The sequence below is a fragment of the Monodelphis domestica genome, chromosome 4, assembly GCF_027887165.1.
Source record: "Monodelphis domestica isolate mMonDom1 chromosome 4, mMonDom1.pri, whole genome shotgun sequence".
Lineage (NCBI taxonomy): Eukaryota > Metazoa > Chordata > Mammalia > Didelphimorphia > Didelphidae > Monodelphis > Monodelphis domestica.
The window spans coordinates 362,028,012-362,050,519 of NC_077230.1; the positions used below are offsets into that span (position 1 = coordinate 362,028,012).

At 43.8% G+C, this 22,508-nt stretch overlaps 2 protein-coding genes and 1 long non-coding RNA gene across 5 annotated transcripts in view; 2 read left to right on the forward strand and 1 right to left on the reverse strand.

Moving 5' to 3' along the window:
* Positions 1–10,325, forward strand: part of LOC100024209 (protein argonaute-1) — a 34,350-nt gene extending 24,025 nt beyond the window's left edge. The window contains exons 16-19 of the mRNA XM_001364162.4: positions 3,527–3,661; positions 4,092–4,193; positions 4,606–4,805; positions 5,390–10,325. Of these exons, the coding sequence (XP_001364199.1) occupies positions 3,527–3,661; positions 4,092–4,193; positions 4,606–4,805; positions 5,390–5,498 (546 nt within the window). The 3' untranslated portion in view covers positions 5,499–10,325. The remainder of the gene's footprint in view (positions 1–3,526; positions 3,662–4,091; positions 4,194–4,605; positions 4,806–5,389) is intronic.
* Positions 10,326–14,812: 4,487 nt separating this feature from the next.
* Positions 14,813–17,632, reverse strand: LOC103105061 (uncharacterized). The gene is made up of 2 exons (XR_466755.3): positions 17,506–17,632; positions 14,813–14,945 (listed from the first exon to the last, which is right to left on the reverse strand). It is a non-coding gene; the product is annotated as an uncharacterized LOC103105061 (long non-coding RNA).
* Positions 17,633–17,921: 289 nt separating this feature from the next.
* The window catches only part of LOC100031405 (protein argonaute-3), a 133,273-nt gene continuing 128,686 nt past the window's right edge, over positions 17,922–22,508 (forward strand). For all 3 annotated transcript variants that reach the window (XR_008911479.1, XM_007492796.3, XM_056795142.1), the window contains exon 1: positions 17,922–18,059. Coding sequence is in view for 2 of the 3 variants with exons in the window: in XM_007492796.3 (XP_007492858.1) it covers positions 18,041–18,059 (19 nt within the window). In the remaining variant the exon portion in view is untranslated. The remainder of the gene's footprint in view (positions 18,060–22,508) is intronic.

Genomic DNA, 22,508 nt, shown 5'->3' on the forward strand with positions numbered 1-22,508 from the left:
TTCAATAGAACAAAAATAATGATTTTATATGAAATTGTGAAGTTCTGGCATATATAATTGTTGTTGTTTTTTTAATCCTTACCTTCTGTCTTAGAGCCAATTGGAAGCAATTGGTTCCAAGGCGGAAGAGCAGTAAGGGCTAGGCAATGGGGTTAAGTGACTTGCCCAGGGTCACACAGTTGGGAAGCGTCTGAAGTCAGATTTGAACCCAGAACCTCCCATTTCTAGGCCTGGATCTCAATCCACTGAGCTACCCAGCTGTCCCCCATAGTTTGTTTTTAAAAAGCATATATTGAATTTAACAAGGTAGCAACAAAATTTCCCTCTCTGTTTCTCCATCTGGATTTTTTTCTTGCATTTTAAAAAATGCTTTGCCAGTGCTCTTTAAAAAATAATTTTTACCTCTCTTTTTCTTCCTAATAACCTTTTCCCTTCCACTGAATGGAATCTCTCCTTTGTCACTAATATAATTGTGTAAAACAAACCAACACATTGCCTGCATCTATAATTGTATGTCTCATTCTGCATCTCTAGGCTCTCATCTATCTCTTAGAGCTAGGAGGTAATCTTAAGCATCACTCTTAAAATCATGAGTAGCTAATAGCACTAGTCAGTGTTTCTCAATCTTTCCAGGTCATTTTCCTTTACAAGATACTTTCTTCATCTGAACCCTAATTACTTTGATTTCCTTTGCCACTGACCAATTTCTTCATACCTGTTCCTCTCCCATTTGTTCCTTCATTCCCCATCTTTATTCATTCTGGGGTATAAATGCCTTTTCTAAACTTTTTCAGAGGGGAAATTAGAATATACAGTTAGACATAATGCAAGAGAATGATTGCCTAATTGTACTTGCATTTTCAAGAAATTGTATAGCACAAGAATTTGTGAATATAGATTCTATTGTCCTAAAACTTAACAATTTTCCTTTACTGGGGCTTAATACAGTGAGGGGAAAGGAGAGGAAAGAAGGGAAAGAATTTAGAATTCAAAAATTTTAAAAGGGAATATTAAAAATTGTTTTTATGTTTATTTGAAAAAAAGAAATTTTAAAAAGTCCAATGGTCTCCCTGCTCCTACCAGGTTGTCTACCTCCTACCTCCTAGCTCCTACCTACCTACAAATGACCTCATTTGTCTACTTTTCTAATTTCAGGCTCTTTCCTAGTCTATCTCATAGCATAATAGTAAGCTTATGAAAATTACAAAATGAAGCTAATTGTACTCATTATGAATTTGACATACAACCTTACCTGAGCTTTAATAGCCATTCAAAATTTTTTCTTTTCTTCCCTTATTACCTTCTTTTCTCATCCCCCATTTTGTCTTTTGCACTTTTTTTCACCCTTGACCCCTTTCAACTTGCAGTAGATGACCTTGCGTAGTTGAGAAAATTTAGAATGAATTCCCCCAGTTTTCCTCTGTCCCCTTTTTACTTCACTCGTTCTCTTTCTTGTAAAGTTTATAGAATTAGAGACCCCTAATTCTTACTAATGCTATTCTTTCTAATGTATCCTTTATCTAATTCCCTCCAGGAATCTGCACTGATAGTTATCCTTTTTTTCTCTAACATCTTCAGTTTCTCCCTCTTAATCTGGCATTTTCTTATGTACCAAAAAACATGAGCAGGTCTTCTCAGCCCTCAAAAATCCTTCCTTTGGTCCCTCTAGCATATCTTCCTACTATTCTACATCTCTCTTTCCCCTCAGTACCAACCTTATTCAAAAAGTACCAACCTAAAGTGTCTGCTTGCTCATTCAACACACATCCTCTCCTCAGCTCCTCCTAAACTGGCTTCTATCACCATTGCTCTATTGAATATACTTTCATAGATCACCCAACTCCTAATTGAAAAACCTAATGGTCTCTTCTTAGTCTTAATTTGTTTTGCCCTCTTTGCAGCTTTTAATGTTGTTGGCCAGTCCTTCCCCCAGATACCTTCTTTTCCCTCCCTTGGTTTCTGAGACACCACACACATGCCTCATTTATTTTCCCTTTAACTTTACCTTTTCATTCTCCATTATTGGCTTTTCATCCATCCCCAATCCCATAATGTGACTTTCTCAAAGATGTTTTGACTCTTTTTTCTCTCTACATTCTTAGTTGAAATTTCATTAATTTCCAAAGTTTCAGTTACTGCCTCTGTAGAGACAACCCTGAGATCCATTTCTCTTGAGTCACACCTCTCCTGTGCTATAAGTACATCACCATTTGGTTTACCACTGATACCTCAAACTGAATATATCCACAATTGAGCTGATTATTTTCCCTCCTAAACCTTTTTTCCCCTTTGACTTCACTCTTGTCTGTTACAGACCTTTACTTGGCGATTATCACCTATTTGAACTTACTGCAATAGCCTCCTAACATTTTTCTGCATCCCTCTCTACAATCCATTTTTTGCCCTACTCCTGGAATAATCTTTTCTGCATAGATATGGTCATGTCACCAGAAAGCATTGGCTGATGGCCTCCTTCTGTCAAGTTGAGCTTTTGCTTTGCTTGACATTCAAGATCTTCTATACCTGAAACCAACTTTCCCTCTCCGGCATTACTGAATGAATATCCCTTCTTTTGTCCTTTCTTGGTCTCCCAAACATGTTCTGTGCTTTCTTTCTTTGTCTTTGTGGACACCCTGTTCTTTATGCTTGGAAGGCCCTCTTGCCATCCCTCTCTAATGCTACCTGTATTATTCATTGGATGCCCCTTTAAGCAAACCTTCACTGACCCTTGGCCTGTAACAGACTTCTTTCCACTTGAAGCACACTGAACAATCTGTGTACAAATGTCATTTTGTCATTTGAATTCCATAAGACCAAGGACTATAGCTTGGCTAAACATTGTATTTTTCTTGCACCAAGCTTTGGACCCTCGTGTAGAAGTTGATATTTATTAAATGTTAAATGACAACATTCAGGTTGTCTACTTCTATTGCTATACGTGTAGCTAATAAGAACTACTAGTATTTCTTTTCTTTTCTTTTAAACCCTCATCTTCCATCTTCGAATCAATACTGGGTATTGGTTCCAAGGCAGAAGAGTGGTAAGGGCTAGGCAATGGGGGTTAAGTGACTTGCCCAGGGTTACACAGCTGGGAAGTATCTGAGACCAGATTTGAACCCAGGACCTCCTGTCTCTGGGCCTGACTCTCAATCCACTGAGCCACCACACTGAACCTACCACTAGTATTTCTATAGCACTCCAAGGTTTCTGCTATACAAAGAGTATCTCATTTGATCCTTACAAAAGCACCCAGGAGGGAGATGCTATTATCTCCATTTCACGGAGGTGAAAACTGAAGCTGAGAGACAGGAGGTTAACTAACATGCCATATTTGTTAACTAATACACAGTAGGTGTCTAAGATAGAATTAGAAGTCAGGTTGACTCCCAAGTCTAGCACTCTGTCCATTATGCTACCTAAAGAGATATCGTCTCATTTCCTCACAATATAAAAGAATTGAGCTCAACACATAAGTCGTCCCCAAGGTTAACAGCAGTCAAAACATTCTTTAATTCTGTTGCTCCAGATCCTCCACTATGAGCTATTGGCCATCCGAGATGCCTGTATCAAGCTGGAGAAGGATTATCAACCTGGGATCACTTATATTGTGGTCCAGAAGCGCCACCACACACGCCTTTTCTGTGCAGACAAGAATGAAAGAGTAAGATGCACATAGCCCTTGACCCCTTTTTCTATCCTTCCTCTGTGTGACACAAAGTGATTATCTGCTTGCCCACCTGATGAAAAGTTTGCTTTTTCCCATATGGAGAAGTGTTTAAGGACATATAGAAGAGTTTCCTCTAGGAATAACATATGCGTGGAATCCAGTGATAATTCAGCCTTGGAAGAGATCAAAATCAGACATTCTCTTAGCCTTTGCAGCCTCCTCAGACACTGTGCTCCCTGGTGTTCAGCCTTTGCCCCTCAGGGATCTTTGTATCAGCTTCCCAGGCTTGACCCTAGTCTACATAAGCCAAGAGCTCTCGATAGAATTGCCTTGGCTTCCTTTAGAGGCATATGGGATCCTCTTGAGGTGGGGTAGGGAGCAAGCTCATCTTACAACATCTTACTTGTGTTTATCTTCCATACAGATTGGGAAGAGTGGAAATATCCCAGCAGGCACCACTGTGGACACCAACATCACTCATCCATTTGAATTTGACTTCTACCTATGTAGCCACGCGGGTATCCAGGTAGTGAGGCTGATTCCTGGGGACTTCAGGCTCTTGGGGGTAGTAGTGGTGGAAGTGATGATGATGTTGGGGTGGGCTAAGAATTGATTAAAACCCAAGTTCATTAATTAGTACTATTTGTTTTACTATCCTACTTATGTTTGTGGACGAGACAACTCAGTTTTAATCCTCTGCCATTAATTACAAATTTAATATGAGATTTGAATACAGTGGGGTTAACGCATGAAGGTTTCTTAGAAGTGATGGATTTTTATCTCTGGGCAGGCTTATTTATGACTTCTGTGTCTGCTAGCCCTGAGGAAGGGAGATATGCTGAGTGTTACTTCTTTTTTCAATGCCCTTTCCTGCTTCCCTGTGCCCCGTCTCAGGGGCCATGTGGCACACAGATCATCTCATTCTTCTATCTCTATAGGGCACGAGCCGACCATCCCATTACTATGTCCTCTGGGATGACAACCGTTTCACAGCAGATGAGCTGCAGATTCTAACCTACCAGCTATGTCACACTTATGTGCGCTGTACACGCTCCGTCTCCATCCCAGCACCTGCCTACTATGCTCGACTCGTGGCTTTTCGGGCACGCTATCACCTGGTGGACAAAGAGCATGACAGGTGAAGTCTATGATTGGAGAGAAGGGCTGGCTCAGTGATGGAAGGGTAGTTTTGGGAACTTGGCAGAGTGCTCTTTGAGGGATGGCTAGCAGGAAGACCAAGAGAATCTCAGCACGAGGAAAGGACTTCTTAAGTTTATACACTAGCCAAACTTGGAGGAAACAATCTAGCCTAGCCCCTTAAGTCTTTTTAATGAGCAGGAAACTTGGGCCCAGGAAGGAGGAGTGACTTGCCTAGTCAGACAGGAAATAACTTTGTACCTAAAGCATAGGTTCTCTGTTGTTACAGGCCGGCAGTGTTCTGTTCACTTTGTGAGACTCCCTGATGTCAGTCACGTGTGCTAGGCCCTTGCCCCCTGCCCCACTCCTGGGGAGAGGACTAGGAGAGGAGGAGAAGAGAAGTAGGGAAAGCCATCTCTCCCATATCTGAGCCCTGTAAAACTTAAGTGCCCAGAACTCCTTTGCCTGAGTTGTAGCTCTAGAAATGAAGAAGAAGGGATACCATGAGGTCAGCATAGGAGAATGATGCTATGAGCATCTCATTAACTTTCTGGGTGGGAGCTTATCTATCTCTCTTTTTTCTAGTGGTGAGGGGAGCCACATATCGGGTCAGAGCAATGGACGGGATCCCCAGGCCCTGGCCAAGGCTGTGCAAGTTCACCAGGACACTTTGCGCACCATGTACTTTGCTTGAAAGGCAGAACGCTGTTACCTCACTGGAAAGAAGAAAGCTTTCAGAGCCCAAGGAGCCATACAGATGGAAGGAATCCCAAGGAGGAGGAATTTGGGGGAGTGGGAGGGGAATGGGGGCAGGCTGGGGGAGGGGGAGAGGGGGATGGAGAGCTTATTTCCCCACTGCAGAGCAGAAGCTGCATCACTAGGGGGTGGGGGGTTAGGGGACAGGGCTGGTAAAGAGGGACCACCAGCCAGAGGCCCCTGACTCTTCCCTTGCTCTGCCACATCTGACCCGACCCCAGTGGACCAAGAGAGAGGCAGCATCGTCGCTCACAGGTGCCCATTTTAAAATGCAATACTAAAGACTTGTGACTGGGAGGGCTCCATAAGGTCGGCTCTACAGCTGCGGCTCAAGGGACAGAAGCTGGTAGGTTTGGGTTCACTTCTTTTAGAGGGAAAAGTGTTGGCTTGGAAAAGAGGGTGGGAGGAGGAGGAGGGAAGGATTTTTAGGAGCCTTAATCAAAAAGGTTATAGATTCATTTAAGAAGAAAAAAAATCCCAAACCAATATTTTAGGATAGTAGAGGTTTTAATGGGTTTGAAATCCAGTTTGTAGGGAAATTCTACCACCAATAGTTTTGGTTGCTCCTCCCCCCAGTTGTCACCCCTCCCCTCTGCGGCACACCTTTCCCCTGTGGCACCTTCCTCCCCACCCCCACCCCCCATCAGATGTAAGGCACTATGGCACTTAGTCCGAATTGACACAGCCCTGTCTTCCTTCTGCCCCACTGGTGGGTGACCAGTGCCTTCACTGTAATGCTGCAGAACTGCAACCTTTTTGTACCTTTTTTTTGTGTGTGGGAGGGGGAGAAGGGGGATATGGGAAGCAGGGAAGAAACACCCCAAGCCTCATGGGCCTCCTGTAGGTGAACGCTGCCAGCTGCCTGCATCAGAAGGAGTTGATTATGACATTCACAGAGTGAACCCATTGCTTTGAGATCACAACCTCAAGATGGTTAAAATCCATTGAAGACATTTGCACTTTCAAACATGACAAGTTTCTTAGCTGCTGAGATAACTGACCCGTGCCCTCTTCCCCACTCCCACCCCTCTGTCCCCAGGTTCCCAGAGCGTTAATTCAATGGCATCCTTTCCTCCATGACAGTTGAGTCTCCCATGTTTCAACATTTCTTTGCTGGGCTATCTTAGAACAAAAGATACGTAGGTCTAAAAGAAGAAAAAAAAGAGAAAACTAAATGTTATTTTTATACAGTATCTTGAGTCTGTTGCCAAAACTTGCAGGTGACTCTCATGTCCTCTGAGTTTACATTCCAGACACACTGAGCCGTCCGTTCATCTGTCCATAGAAGGATCATGCACCTGGGTCATTGTTCTGCCCAGTTGGCAGGGGGTGGGTTGGAGCCCGGTTGTTTCTTGGTTTCCTCCCCCACTCTGAGCATTGTCCACCACTCCCTTGTGCCCCCGCCCCAGAGGATCCTGTTGTCTCCTCTGTGTTTAGTCAGAGCTCAGGCTCTTGACTCCAGCATGGCCTGCAACACACTTTTTGATAGCTTCTGCTGCTTGCTTTCGCTGCTGTTTACACAAAATAGACTTTTAGTTCTGTGTGTGAGGGGCAGATGGGGAAGTGTATGCATGTGTGTGTATAGGCTTTCCTCTTTCTGCGGTCAGTAAAGGGGTCTGGCTGGGGTGGAGTAGGAGGGATACAGTTGGTCTGTCACTTTGGGGAGAACATGGGCACCAGACTATCCAAGGCCTCTTTGAGCTACTGGGAGTCCAGGGTGTCAGTAGTTAGGCCCTTTTCTCTGGCATGGGTAAGCATAGGGACTGCTTATTTTTGCCCAGCTGGTGAGGACAGGGAACCTCAGCTCATTGTGGGAATTTTCTCTTCACGCTTTAAGGGATTAGATACTAGGCAGCCTAGTCTGTCATCTCTTCTACTGGGCTTTAGTTTGGTTGTTTAACAACCACTGACCTTGAGGACCACACCCTTAGATGAAGCCCATGTGGAAAGCATTGGCCCGAGAGCCTCAGTAGCTGGTAAAGCAGACACAGGACTGGAAGTTGGCTTGAAACCAAGCCTCCTCCTTGTCTGCTCAGGGAAAGGTGGGCAGGTGTTGGAACTGCCTCTTTCCCCTTCCCAGCAGAAGAGTTGCCAGACCATGATTTGCTATGCAAAATAATCTACCCCGATCTCTTATTTTTGTTGACCATATTGTTCAAAGATATCAGCAAAACTTAGCACAAACAATAGTTATGGAATAGGGCATTGGGACAGTTTGGTAATTCCTTCCATTCCTTCCTTCTTTCCCTTCCTTCCTAGCCAGTAGTATCGCCTACCCTGCCATCCATGAGCTGGATGGTTGGGAAAGCCAGTGGCTCTCCCCTAGCTGTGGATGTCAGGGTGGGGAGAGGCTCTGGGAGGGGGTGAGCTCACCTAGGAGCCTACATTCCTTACACAAGTGCCTATATCGTGATGTCAACACTCTGCCCGCTTCTGTCCATCTCCATATCCCTGCCTCTAGTTTGTGTCCATTCATACCTCTGGGTGAAGCTCCCCCAGGACCAGTGGCTTTGCATGTTTTCTCCGCATGTGTCTTGGGGTTGGGGTTCAGGGCAGTTTTCCTGGGAGGGTACAATCATTCACCAGCATTTATCCATGCCCGTGGCAGGTGGCAACCACAGGGCCCAGTTTGTGTTCCTCCTTTTCTCTCTCTGCCTCCCTCTTGTTGAGTTTTGAGCTGGGGTCTGAATTGCTTTTTTAGACATGTTGGCATTACACATGCCATTTGTAAAATAAATAAATGAAAGTTCGAGGAGCAGCTTGGGCATAGGTAAAAACAAAAACAAAAAAACAACAAACAAAAACAAAACAGCTTTGTTGCTCTTGTGCTTTTTTTTTTTTAGCCTTTGAGACTTGAAATATAAACTTGACCTTAGGATTTGCACTTGGTGTGAGGTGCCATGTGCAGGATGAGAAGGTGGTCCTGGTATCGAGCTCTCAGCTGTATGGGCTTGCTTGTCCAGGTTTTGGGGGCATCCAGAATGCCCCAGCCAGCCTCTTAACTTATCTGTTGCTTTCCCCACCTTTCTCAGTGCCCCCATTCTGCTTCTATGCCTTTTGAGATCAAGCCTCTGTAAAGCCCCAGTGTCAATAATTAAGCCTATTGTGAAGCCATTGCTTCTTTGCTTCTGAGCACCTGGAATTCCATTTTTTTCTATAGGTCTGACTCATAGTGTAGTGTCCACCTGGCATCTGGTGCTGCATGAGTGTCCATGTAATCCTCTAGCTTTGTCTCTGTCCCAAGGCCTCAGCTAATGCAGAATCAACAGGCATGCCAAGCTGGGGTGACAGCAGGAGGCTTTGCTTCTCCTTAGGCCCATCCCCAACCACCACAAGGTGCTATTCCTGCTGTAATACTGAGCACCCTGTATGCTTCTGGTCCTGGTTACCCAGCAGCTGCCTATCTTTCTGGGCCACTTCTCTGAGTAGCCTCCTGTGAGGAGGCCTGGAATTCAATGCCTTAGGTGGCCAAATTTCTTAGGCTGGGTGGGCAAGGGGAGCAGAGAGAACAAATTCTTGCCTTCTGTTCCTTCATGGGTGCACAGGGTCAGACTGGATGAAAGATCCATCCCTTCCACTGTTTTGACTAGAGTGTTCCGGTATCATGCCAATTCCTAGACAGAGGACAGGGAAGGGAATACTCCTGATCACTGCAAAGGCTGCCCAGATTGGATTGAATTGATTCTTACTTGATATGCCAGTTGGGGCATACCCTTCTACCTGGGATCAATGCCACAGGACCCTTGGAGTTAAGAGAAGCAGGGTTGGTGGTCGGGATGAGGATTCCCCAAGAGAGGATGGCAGCTTGGGAAATACTTTTTCTCCTTGCCTGGACCAATAGTTATGTACAGAGTTGTTGGAGGCTTTTTCTGGAGCTGGGACCTGGCAGGGTGGGCCATATGGCAACAGGATGTGGGGAGAGCTACCTCTGTGTAGCAGAAAAGGAGCTTTGGAAATAGCATCCAAGGGTAGTTGTACTTTATTTATTAACCTGGTATCTGTGCCAGGATGAGTACTGGGTTACCTTGTCCCAAAAACTTGGACATCAAGTGGATGTGCCAAGTGTGTGGAGGGCACCCAAGGCATTCTGCACCCTCTCTGCTCTGTTTGGCTCTCGGCAGCTGGGGAGGTGCTCTTATCTTTTAATCTCTTCAATTTTTAAGGACTTGCCTTCTCCCTGGGCTGACGCAGGACCCAAAATGGTATTCTACAGCCATTCCACTCTCTTCCGACTCTGAGCTTCAAGCTGCTTCAGAAAGAGAGGGAGAATGGGGACACATGACTGGAGCCCCAAGGCTCATGGAGAAGCACTAATGAGGGGCAGGGTTCTTCTCCCCTTTGAAAATGAATCTTGAAAACTTTGTGCAAATAAAGAGAATCTGTTGAGTAATGACAGTCCAATGGCTGAACAGCAATAAGAAAATGCTGAAGGACATTATTTTGTGTATGTGGTGTTGTTGCACTTAGCAGAGGTATGGTGGGCAGAGGGTTCAGAGCACTCCTGGGGTTTAGTTTCAGTTCAGTTTCTAAACTTTCACACCTCCCTGAGCCCAGTGAGGGTGGAGCTGTCCTTGGGGCCCCACACCCAGAGTCCTTGTTTGCTTTTGGTTTTCTCTTTGACCTGTGTTAGTGTCCTGCTTCTGACTGTATGCTGGATGGTCCATTTGTGAAACTGCCCAAGCGGTTGTAACGGACATTTATTTCTGAAACAAGCAGCCGCATGATATTGTGTTTTATAAAGATAACAATGGCTTATGTTTTAAAAGTGCAGCATCATTTTCCTTCTTTTGGGGGGGAGGCAGGGGGAGGTATCTCAACAAAGCTGCCAAGAGCAATTACACTGATTTTAGGCCAAAACAATAAAGAGAATACTACAAGAGTAGAACCACTATTAACTTTTTAAGGGGAAAAAAAACCCTGAGAATTAAATAACCTCCAGATCATTGTATCTGCATCTAGTTTGCTTGCTGATGACAGGTGACTTCTTGGGCCCTGGTACTCATATCTCTGCTCCTGAGGGTGACAGGGTATCTTACCCCAGGAAGACTCTGAGAGCCTTTATTTTGAGGTAGAAGATTAAAGGGGGTGGGTGGGGGAAGAGGAAAAGAGTTTCTGCCTTTCACCAAAGAGGGAGAAAGCTACAGTCTATTATAAAGAAACCCATCTCAAACTTTTACTTATCACAAGAAGTCCTAGGTCTATGACCCTCTTATCTAATTTAAGGATCTCCTGGGGACCAAGAGTCTGTTATTTAATATTAACAGCCAAACCATCGAAGAGCTTCGGAATTTATTCAATGGTTCTTCAACCATAGACTCCAGGGAAATAAACATTTGAGAATAGAGGCTTTCCAAAACTTCTGGGTAGCTCCTGATTCTGAGCATTCATTGTATAATTAGCAGCCATGCTCCTATGCTGGCTTTTGGTCAAACTAAGGCAACCACAGGCCTTTTCTTGAATTCAGTAAATATTTATTAAGTGCTTACCTTGTGCAATGGTCAGGTGCTATAAAGAGGGAAGAAGAGCTATAGGGTATGTCATACACTAGGTTTAGTGTCAGAAGACCTGGATTCAAGTTCTGCCTTTGCTGCCTCAAGTAATTCATCTGTAAAACAGGGAATAAATATTTCCACTACCTACCTAACAGCACTGTGATGTGAGGATCAGATGAGATCATGTATGTGAAAATACTTTGTAACCATAAGAAGCTACATAAATGCAAGCTATTAGGATAGAATGTATTATAAAGGCGGCACAGATACTTTTTAAGAAAGCTGGTGGCATTTAAACAAGGTTTTGTTTTGTTTTTTTAGCTCTTACCTTCTGTCTTAGAATCAAGGCTTAAGTATTGATAAGGACTTGCCATTTAGGGTTAAGTGACTTGCTTAAGGTCACACAGCTAAGAAGTATCTGAGACCAGATTTGAACCCAGGTTCTCCCAACTCCAGGTCTAGCTGCCCCATTTAGGAAAATTATACGCAAGATGACCAGCTTACTGTTGCTGACCTTTTCCCCTAACTAATGGCAGGAAACTGGATTGAGTGTTTTCCTATTTGCCACCTCATTCTACCTCCTCCCTCAGAGGCATGTATCTACGTCTCTTGGAAGAGCAAAGGAGTGGTTTTCTGGGCTTCCCTAATATGTCCTTTCATTTAGAACATCAGATTCTAAATGAGGCCAGGGCCTGTACTTCCAAAAACTTTCTTCCCTCTTGCCACCTCCCCCCAAGATATTCTTCAGAGATAGAAGTCAACAAAAATCAGTTTCCCTTTTTACTTTCCTGGTTTCTTTGTGAAAGGACAAGGGCTGGGCACACTGCAGCGTAGTTTGGGAGAGATCATAGTTTTGTTGGTGAAGTGAAAAATGCACTGAATTGGAGTCAGAAGACCCAAGTTTCCATCCTTAGCACTTCCTGGGTAGGCAAAGGGCTTCACCTTTCTGAGCCTCAGTTTCTTTCCCTGTAAAGCAGAGATATTACTACTTTACCTACCTCACAGGGCTGTTGTGGGGAAAGCACTCTAGAAATGGGCATGATTATGTGACAGCTTCACTTTGTTTCCTGAGGTGAAACCACTTCCTTAACTATCAGGTAAGGATGGACTGCCAGTATCCATCATGTCCTTTTCCCAAATAAAATAAAAAATGGTCCAACAATTGACTAGGTCACATGGCTACTGTAACCTATTCTCCAAATAGTGCTTAAATCTAAAGTCCTATTGAATATAGCATTCCTTTCCAGGAAAGGCAGTTTCTGGCCCCCTCTGGCTGAACTGACTGGCCTGGCCCTTGGCACAGCGCCATGTTCATCTCAGTGAGATAGCTCAAGCAGGATGTGAGTCTCCAGATTGGGAAGAGAGGGATCACATGCCCAGACCCAGCCTTCCAATAAGAGTTAGGTGTTGGGATTTTTCCAGATGTCTTGAATACAAGTGCTGCAACTGCCTGTGGCCACACACCTGGCCAGTTTCCACTGGGGGGAAAAGCCTTTTAGTATTAATGGCCAAGTCCAGGTTTCTTTTCTGTGAGGAAGGAGGGAGGAATGGGGGTCTGGGGGGGGGGTAGCTGGCTGTGGTTGAAACTGTAGAGCAAGTTGGAACCTGGAATGAATTTTTTCCAAATGAAATGGAAACTTGAAAAATAAGCTGTAATCCAAATGCTTGCTAGCAGCAGGTTTTTTTCTGCTACTCCAAGGGACACAAAGTGTCTAGGCGGGATAGGGGGAGATGATCTGGAGGATCTATTGTCACAGTAACTGAGGCTGTATGAGCCTCTTTGTTAGGCAGTTGGCTGCTCCTCTGAAAGAAGACATCTTGGTGGTGAAGGGAGCTGGGGCTAGCCAAGTGGGTGCTCAGCTCCAGGCCAAGGCTTTATTTCACCTAGGCCCAAAGCCAAAGATCCTGGGCTCAGGCTTGTCTCAGCCATTCCATATTCTCTGCATAGTTTGCACTGTCTCTGCCCATCCTGGGCTGAGGTAATGAATCCAGCATTCCTTTGAACAAATCGTTGTTTCCCATGCCTTTGTAGGTATGTGGTGGGGACAGAAGGGGAAAGGATTACTGCAGTCCCCAATGAAAAATAGTGCTGGAAGCCAGGGCAGAGACAGTCAAGCATGAAACGGGGTCCCTGTGGTGCTTTAGGGCCAGCACATTAGAAAGCATGCCCAAGAAGCTGATAGCATTTGGCTAAGTTGTGATAGGAGGAGAGGTAGGAACAGCTCTGGAAGAAACTTCTCACTCTTTGACTAGGCCATCCCTCTGGTGACCTACATAAGACTCCAGGTACAGAAATGAATCTGGTTATGGGAAGTGGTACAGTAACTTTACCAGTCCCTTCCGTTCCTTGGCTGCCCTAGCAGCTAACTTGGCATATATATATGCTTCTCAGAGCTGAGGAAAGACTACTGGTACAGAGGGTGGGCCAAGCCCAGCGAAAGCCCTCCTTCAAAACAGCTACTTTTGGAAGAGGAGTTTAGGAAAAATCAAGGCTTGCTGGGTTTGATTGAAGAGTCTGGTTAACATACTACAACTGCCTCTGAGACCTGCAGCCAAGCCTGCTTCCTCCCTCTGCTTGCCCCAGCCCCTCCCTTTCTTTGGATGTTCCCTTTCCACAGGCTGCTGTGGTTTACACTCAAGGAACATTATGTTCTGCTCACCCTAGTTTGCTGCTCCAGGGCCTGCTACAAAGCTTACCCTGCCAGCAGTGCTACAGAGGGACTAGGTGCAAAAGCAAACAGCAGCTCCTGGCTTCCTGACTTGGGGGAACTTTAGAACAGTCCTGAACTTCTCTCCCAAAAGAAATATCCCATATTTTATAAGATGTCAGGGGAATGGTAGTAAGGCAAGAGAAGGTATAGGATCCAAGCCAGATCTTTGAGAAGTACTGTGTGAAGAGCTTTTTTTTTTTTCATTTTAACCTGCTGCAAGAAAGAATCTTAGGAATTCCCACCTGTATCTCCAGGTCCTAACATGGTCCCTAGCACATTAAATTGCTTAATAAATGCTTTTTCAATTCTTTCATGGCAAGTATCAGTAGTTGGACCCAGGGGAAGATAAGTCTACTCCAGATCCAATCCCAGCCCCCATATAATGGTTGAAAGCTCCCATGTTCAGTCATCTCAGGACCAGAACTTTACTCTTGGGGGGAAGAGGACTAGAGAGTGATGAGAAGGCACTTTGATATGTTACTACATAAAACTAATTAGCTATAGCTCTGATTATTTCTTCCCCATCCATCCTGGGTACAGTGCTCATTTTGAAAGCTGAGATGGTTCAGTTTTCATAAGATACAGCTTACTCCCCATTTTCCTAGGACAGTGATGGCAAACCTTTTAGAGATGGAGTACTGGGCCCTTCCCCCACCCCACTCCCCAGACTAAGTGAACTGCCATCCCCCACATGTTGGGTATGCTCCACCACCACCCTTATCCCACACAGGAAAAGAGGAAGGGCTTCCAATGGGCTGCTGGACAGAGGGGTAGGGGAATGTGGGGAAATGCCCTTAGGCTTGGTGGAGATGGGGAAGGGTGTAGCTCCAGCCGCTTCCCTCTGCCTTTCTAGTAATGCACTCTGGGGGTGGGAGGGTGGCCACATGCCCACCAAGAGATTTCTGTGTGCCATCTTTGGTACCCATGCCATAGGTTCACCATCACTGTCTTAGGACTTCAGTTCCATATTCTGTGGAGTTCCTCTCTGAGGTTAATACATGCCAATTGTTACAGGCTGGTAGCTGCTGCACTTGGGCTAGGAACAAAGCTAGATTGATAGAGTTTATTTTCCTCAGTCATACAATCCCCAAGTTGGAAGGACCTTCAGAGTCTAACCCATACTTGATTGAGAGCTATCTTTTACGGTGTCCTCATCAAATGGTTTCCAGCTTTCACTTAAAGCTAGAGAGAGAGAGAGAGAAACCTATTATCCAACTGAGCAGTTCCTTTCAGTTGTGGATAGATCATATTGTCAAAATCTGCATCTACAAATTAGTCCTAGTTTTGTTTCCTGGGAGCATGTTCCCTCTTAAGTTTCTTCCCCATAGCCTGGCAAACCACCCTAATCCAAAATTTAGGTGGAAGGGAAGCAGATACTCATGCTCTTAAGACACAGTTCATTTAAAAGGAGTTTGCCCAGATATCAAGCCACCTGTAGCTTTGCTTTTCAAAAAAACAAAAACAAATTAATGCCTTTGGAAATAACTTATTTTCCTCTTCTTCCTCATTTCTATTGGTGAGAACTAAATATCCCAGAAAATCAATTAGAAATTCAGTTTCAAGAAGTCCTTGAGGTCTAGTCTCTTCCTGGAGTGAGTCCCTCGACTTGCTTGGATACTTCAGTATAATTAGAATGCAAGCTCATTGAGACCAGAGTCTTTTCTTTTTGTTGCTGTAACCCCAAGACCTAGCACATAGTAGGTACACAATAAATGATTGTTGGATTAATTGCTAAAGAAAATTCATGATTTTATTGCTATGGGCCTTCTTTCCATTTATGCATAGTTAAATTCCAACATCTTAGCAGTTATTTAATGAACTGTAGTTGTCAAAAACAAAAACAAATGTTAGCTGATGGTCAACTGCAATTATGAATTTCAACCTTAGCTAGGCTGGTTCCTTTGTGACAAACAAGCACATCACCAATTTTATCCTTGAAACTTTTCTAGTTTGGCAGAACTTCCCAAGAGCTCATATCCTTCTGGCAGATCCTTTGAAAACTCAGGGTCACTTTCATGCCACAATGAGGCATCAAAGGTCTTCCTGCCTCTGTTTTGAAGACATGGTGATCTGCCAGAGGAATCCATTTCTTTTTTGAATAGCTCCAATTGTTAACTATAATACTTCATCTTGAGCTGACTACTGCCTCTATAATTTTCACTTCTGTCTAAATAGAATAGTCCTTTCGAGTCATCTTCAGGAATTTATAGATCAGTGATATTGCCCACTCCAGCCTAAACATCAAAGAGTGTTAATGTCACAATCCTTTAGTCTAAAGAGGTGGAATTAAGTAGGTTATCTTTGATAGGAACTCCCTATGCCCAACATCCAGTTCTAGGAGCCTACTAGTATTTAGTATTCACAACCACTCTCCCTTTTACTAAGACTCAGAGGTATCAATAGGAAATGGAGAATCATTTAGGGAAAGAGATCCAAAACTATCAACAATGTCATAGGTAAGGGCATGACGACAGAGAAAAGGTGACTAAACACAGCTTGGAGATGATCTTCACTCTGGTAGAATTCCAGTTAGTTGAAGGTGTTCTATTTCCCAACTCATATCCCAGAGGACCAGCTTGGCCAAGGGAGCAGTGGCGGTTTTTTGTTTTTTGTTTTAACTCCCTCAGCTACTTATTGCTCAATACAAGATTTTTACCTAAGAACAATTAAAATTTGGTTTGGGATGGTGGGGATGAAGACCGAACGTTATTTAGGGAAGAGGGTGGTGAGGATGGGTGTTTTGTCAGGGGCTATCCTTCAAATTCCCTTCATTCCAGGAATGGCAGCAGTTTGTATTCTTGGAAATACTGTCCCATCTCCTCCCCCTCTCTTTAAGAACGGTGCTGCTGTACCCTCTCCTCATCCTAGACAACTGAGAGAATCAGAAGAGTTCAGGGTGCTTTTAGGAAGGAGGTCTTAGTTTCTTCATCTGTAAAATAACTAGAAGGGCACTAATGTTCCTCTCTAGCATTAATATCAACGCAACGAGCATTTATTATGCGCCTATTATGTATCAGGTGCTGGGGGTTCAAAGAAGAAAAGAACACCCCCGTACTCAAATAGATTCTGTACTACTGAATGCATATGATGCCCAGGGCCTGAGAAAGCCTAGGAATTGGCACTGTGACTGGCTAATAAGTGCTTAATAATGCTCGTTGACAGATTACCCGAATGAGAGGCGGGGCTGAGCTCTCCACCTAGGAACTACAGAGTAGACATGGCGGCCCTTCTGTGAAGTACAGGGCTGGGGAAAGCAGCGGGGTGGGCATCGTCCAGGGCAGAAGCCAGCGCGCGGGTGGTGGGTGGGTGACTGTTAAACGGTCCATCAGTAGCAGTTTGTGGAACATTCCTGCTACTCTACCCGGAGTAGAGTAACTGTATAAACAGTAGGCAGGGTGTCCAATCAGAAGTGGAAAAGGTGACGGATCTGGCCACCAGCCAATCCTCAAACTGCCTTGGGGGGCGTTGTCTGAAAAAGCTACTTTCCCGTCCCCTCCCGTCAGTCAGCGCGGAGCAATAGGAGGCACTTGGAAAGCTCTGCCCCCTAGGAATGTCACGCCCCCAGAATCTTCTTCTTCCCGATTGGCCCCATCCCCGGCACACCTGAGGCCAATGGGACATGCCCCCAAGCCCGCTGGTCTCTTCAGGTCTGGAGGCGAGGAGGACACACCTACCTGCGTCCCTCATTTCCATCAGCCCCACCCGGCCTCCATTCTTCCCCAACCCTTTCATCCCCGCCCACCTCAAGCACGAGGAAATCTGGCTTCCCGAGCCCCGCCTTCTTTTCCCCTCCCAGTTGCGGCGTGTTTGAGAGCGCGCCGGAATAAAGTATTCATTCAGGGTAAAGGGCGGCTAGGCAACGGAGGCTGTGGGCTAGAACTGGCTACGGAAGTGACGTCGGAGGGCTTCCGGGGGGCGCCGGCGGGGAAGTCGGCGGCTGTGGCGGTTGAGGGAGTCTGAGCGCTATCCGCTGTAGGCGGCCACAGTTCCGGACCGAGGCTCTCAGCTCTTGTCTCCTCTCCACTCAACTCGTATCTGTGCGACCGACGCACCTGCCCGTCCTCCGCAGCGGTCCCGCCTCGCGTTGTCGGAGCGGAGGAGCTGAGGAGAGCGGAGCCCAGCAGGCAGTCTGCCAGCTCGGGGAAGGGGCCCGGGAGGAGGAGCTACCACCGCCCCGGGATCCTGGCGCGGGGAGCGGGTCGCCTACCGCGTCATTCCGCCTCTTCCCTCGCAGAACGGGCCCCACTCTCTTAGAGTAGCCCTACCCAGCTCCATGAATGGAAATCGGCCCCGCAGGTGAGTGGGAGCCCCCTCCGGTGCGTAGCTAACTCCCTGCCCCACGCGCTGCCCCGTAGGAGGTCTGTGGGAACCCTTCCCACCCTTGTGCGCTCTCCGCCACTCCCGGGAATCTCCACGGAGTCCCCTGGGCATGTGCGTGTCACACTGCTAACGGTGGGTGCCACCCATCTCTGCCACTCCTGGGTGAGGTGTGCGGGGAAGAGCCTCTTGGGCCAGCTGTCTACCCGCTGCACTCTTCCCCATCCCACCCTGCTGGAGCTGTGGAGTTGTCTAGAGGGTGTGTGCGCGTGTGCTGGCTTCGCGGTGTCCGGATCATGTCATCTTTTTAAGAGATGCTGTACTATTGCTTTGTCATTTGAAGCGAAGTAGTTTGTTCACTAGACAGGGCAGTGTATGTGCGTCCCAGAGTTGTTTTTAGACTTTACTCGAATTGTCAAGATTAATGAGAAAATGAATGTGTTGAAGTAACTTTGGGAAAAGTGTATAAACTGCCTTGGAAATGCGAGACAGACGATACTTGTTGCTACTACTCGTCTCTTAGTCTTTACCATTGATTGTAAAGTGCTTTAAAGTTAACCCTTTAAGCAAAACACCTAGGACTTTGTGCGAGTGTTCTAGTGGCCTAGCACAGATAAGCTCATTGAGGGCAGGGATTGCCTTTCTTCTGGTTTATATTTGTTTTTCCATCATTTAGCACAGTCTTTGGCGCTTAGTGTTTAATTTATATGGGTATGCGAGGGGAAGGGTCTTTACGTCTGTCTGCAGTGAAAGCTGCTCTAAAAAAGTAGGGTCAAGAACGATCTGTTATCAGATTGTTGTAAATGAAAATATAACCTTTTTGGAGATTTTACTTTGAGGGAAATGTAGGCAATATTTTTCAATTTTTATTCATCAAAAGGCCCTTTGTGTAGGACATAAAAACGTATGCCTAACTCGATTCGTTTCTAAAATGATCATATTTGGCAAATCTAACTTTTAAAATATAGCTTTTTCAAACAAATGAATTTGATTTACTATTTAAATAATTATTATCATAAATGGAGCTTCAGATTGCTGAGCTTCGAACTTAGTTTTTACCTGTTTTAAGGAATAGGCAAAAACTTAAGAAATCAACATTATAATAAAACCAAATTGCTACATTTTTCTGGGCATGGTGCCCACCACAACATCCAGCAAATGTAGAAGACATTCATTTTCAGAAAAGATCGTGAGGGGAGGAAAAGGCCTCTACTATCAAATTCATTAACTACAATTTTTTCAATCTGTTATTAGTTTTTACTCTTAAGATGCTACTTTCTTTCCTTTACAACCTCCTGCATATAGGAGATTTTGTTTGCCTGAATTTTCACAAGCCACATCTTTTTACAAGAATTTTAGCACTGGGTTTGGAGATTGGGAATGACTGTTCTTTGAGATTATTTGAGACTGAAAATTCAGTAGGCATTTGAGCATTTTATTAAGTTTTGAAGTGATATGCCAGGTACTTGTGTGAAATGCTGAACATACTAAGACAAAAAAAAATTCCTTTCCCTCAAGCATGTTGCTATGTAGACTAAATAGTACTTTAAGGTTTGCAAAGCCTTTTACATAATATCTCATTTGATCTTTTTTGAAATAGGTATTGTCCTTATTTTACAAATGAGGAAACTGAGGCTCAAATCCACAAACAGTAAAATGCCTACTATGGTCAGGGCTTATACTAGATTAAGAAACAATATCTGCCCAACTTTTCCCCATTGCTTTGATGTATAAATAAAATATGAAAAAAGCTTGGCAAATTTTAAAGCTTTATATATAAAGTTATATTGTGTATATTAAGTTTTCTTATCACATCATTTTTAATTTAGCCCAGTAAGGTTATCCAAGAACCATATCTTTAATATCTTATAAATCATTCTAAAACAATTTTTTTCATTTACCTTTAGGTAAAGGAAAATGAAGAAAAAGTTGTTTTATTTTCTGAAATTTTCTCTGCACATCTATCCCCTTCCTTTTTGATTCTTCACATATCTAAACTCATCCAGTTTGGTTTTTCTATTTCCATGTAAATTTATGCAGAAAATGAGGGATCTGCCTTTTTTTATTTTTCTTTTTTTAATTAAGTTTAATTAATTAATTAAGATATCTGCCTTTTAAAATGAATTACTCTTACTACTTCCTCCTACTTTAGCCTTTTTCCCAGGTCAGTTCAATGTAAATTTTACTGTGGTCTTGCTGTTTTAATAGTTTTACTGTTTTTATTTTTTATTAAAGCTTAAATACATCCAACTTAAGTGAAAGCAGAATTATTTAATTTGTACTTTGTCCATGTTCTTGTGCATCTTGAAACAGAAAATAATTTTTCATGCCCGATTATAGCTAGTACATAAATTTATTGTAGCCAAATAACCAAAAATAACTATTCCATTGTTTTAAAATATTCATTTTTAGGGGGCAGCTGGATGGCTCAGTGGATTGAGACCAGGCCTAGAGACAGGAGGTCCTAGGTTCAAATCTGTCCTCAGCCACTTCCTAGCTGTGTGACCCCTGGGCAAGTCACTTGACCCCCATTGCCTAGCCCTTTACCACTCTTCTGCCTTGGAGCCAATACACAGTATTGACTCTAAGATGGAAGGTAAGGGTTTAAAAAAAAATATATATATATATATATATATGTGTGTGTGTGTGTGTGTGTGTGTGTGTGTGTGTGTGTGTGTGTGTGTATATATATATTCATCTTTGATTCTTATTACTAAAAAAAATCTACCATCCCTTAAAATTTTTATGGTAGAAAATATGACAGCTCAATAGCAAGCATATAGCACTTTAAGGTTTGCTTATGTCAACTTGGAAAAACAGAAAACCACCAGTCAGATCAAATCTTTAATCAGGACAAGAGACAGTGCCCAATATTTAGCCATGGCACAGAGTCAGCGCTTAATACCACATAGAGCCAAAGCTCTGGCACTCTGGCTGCGGTGTCTCTGAGAAAATCCACCACCAAAGATGATTTTTCCAAAGAATAATAGGACTTGGGGACTTCTATACCTTTTTGGGAATTAAGTACAGCAAATTTACAGGTTGCAAACAGGCTTAGGAAAGAGGCTGGCGTATCTGGGAGTGGTCTAAATTACAATGGATACCAAAGGATAGCAATAGCCAGGTACTGGTCTTCTTGGGAATGGATGTCTGATTCTGTTGGGGAAACTTCTAAGACAAATAGGGTGATTGAGGATTTGAGCCTTTTTATCATTCTGATTCTGGGCACTTAATGGATGCTTGGTGGTTCATTGTTCAGTCTAAGACTAGATCAGTTTGGGACTCCCAAGTGACTGGGGCAAACTTGGGACTCCAAAAACCCAGTTGACACTTAGATTAAAAAAAGGAATAATGGAGCTGGAAAAGCTCAATTGAGAACATGAGTTAAGTAGTAGAGAATATTTTGGATTAGAATGTTTAGGTGTCCCAGATTTTCAGTTGGAACCAGGACCAACTAGACTAGACTAGGGATGTAAAATAGAAATGGAGCTATACTGTACAGAAGGATCCCTATGGACCATATATTGACTTAGAAAACCACATATATATATATTTTAAATTTATTTAGAATATTTTTCCATGGTTACATGATTCATGTTCTTTCACGCCCCCCTCCCTGAGTAGACAAGAAATTCCACTAGGTTATACGTGTATTATTGTTCAAAACCTATTTCCATATTGTTAATATTTGCAATAGAGTGATCATTTAAAGTCAACATCTCCAATCATATCCATCGAACCACATGATCAATCCTGTGTTTTTCTCCTTCATTTCTACTCCCACCGTTCTTTCTCTGAATGTGGATAGCATTCTTTCTCTTAAATTCCTCTGGATTGTCCTGGATCATGCATTCCTGCTAATAGAGAAGTCCATTACATTTGATTGTGCCACAGTGTATCAGTTTCTGTGTACAATGTTCTCCTGGTTTTGCTCCTTTCACTTTGTATCAACTCCTGGAGGTCTTTCCAGTTCATATGGAATACCTCCAGTTCATTCCTTTTAGCATAATAATATTCCATCACCATCAAATACCATAGTTTGTTCAGCCATTCTCCAGTCAATGGACACCCCCTCAGTTTCCAATTTTTTGCCACTACAAAGAGCGCAGTTATGAACATTTTTGTACAAATATTTTTCCTTATTCTCTCTTTGGGGTACAGACCCAGTAGTGGTATTGCTAGATCAAAAGGTTTGTATTCTTTTAAAGTCCTTTGGGCATAATTTCAAATTGCCTTCCAGAATAGTTGAATTAACTCACAACTCCACTAGCAGTGCATTAGTGTCCCCATTTTGCCATAACCCCTCCAACATTTAATATTTTCCTTTACTGTCATTTTGGCCAATCTGCTAGGTATGAGGTGGTTTTGATTTGCATTCTCTAATTATGAGATATTTAGAACACTTTTTCATGTGCTTATTGATAGTTT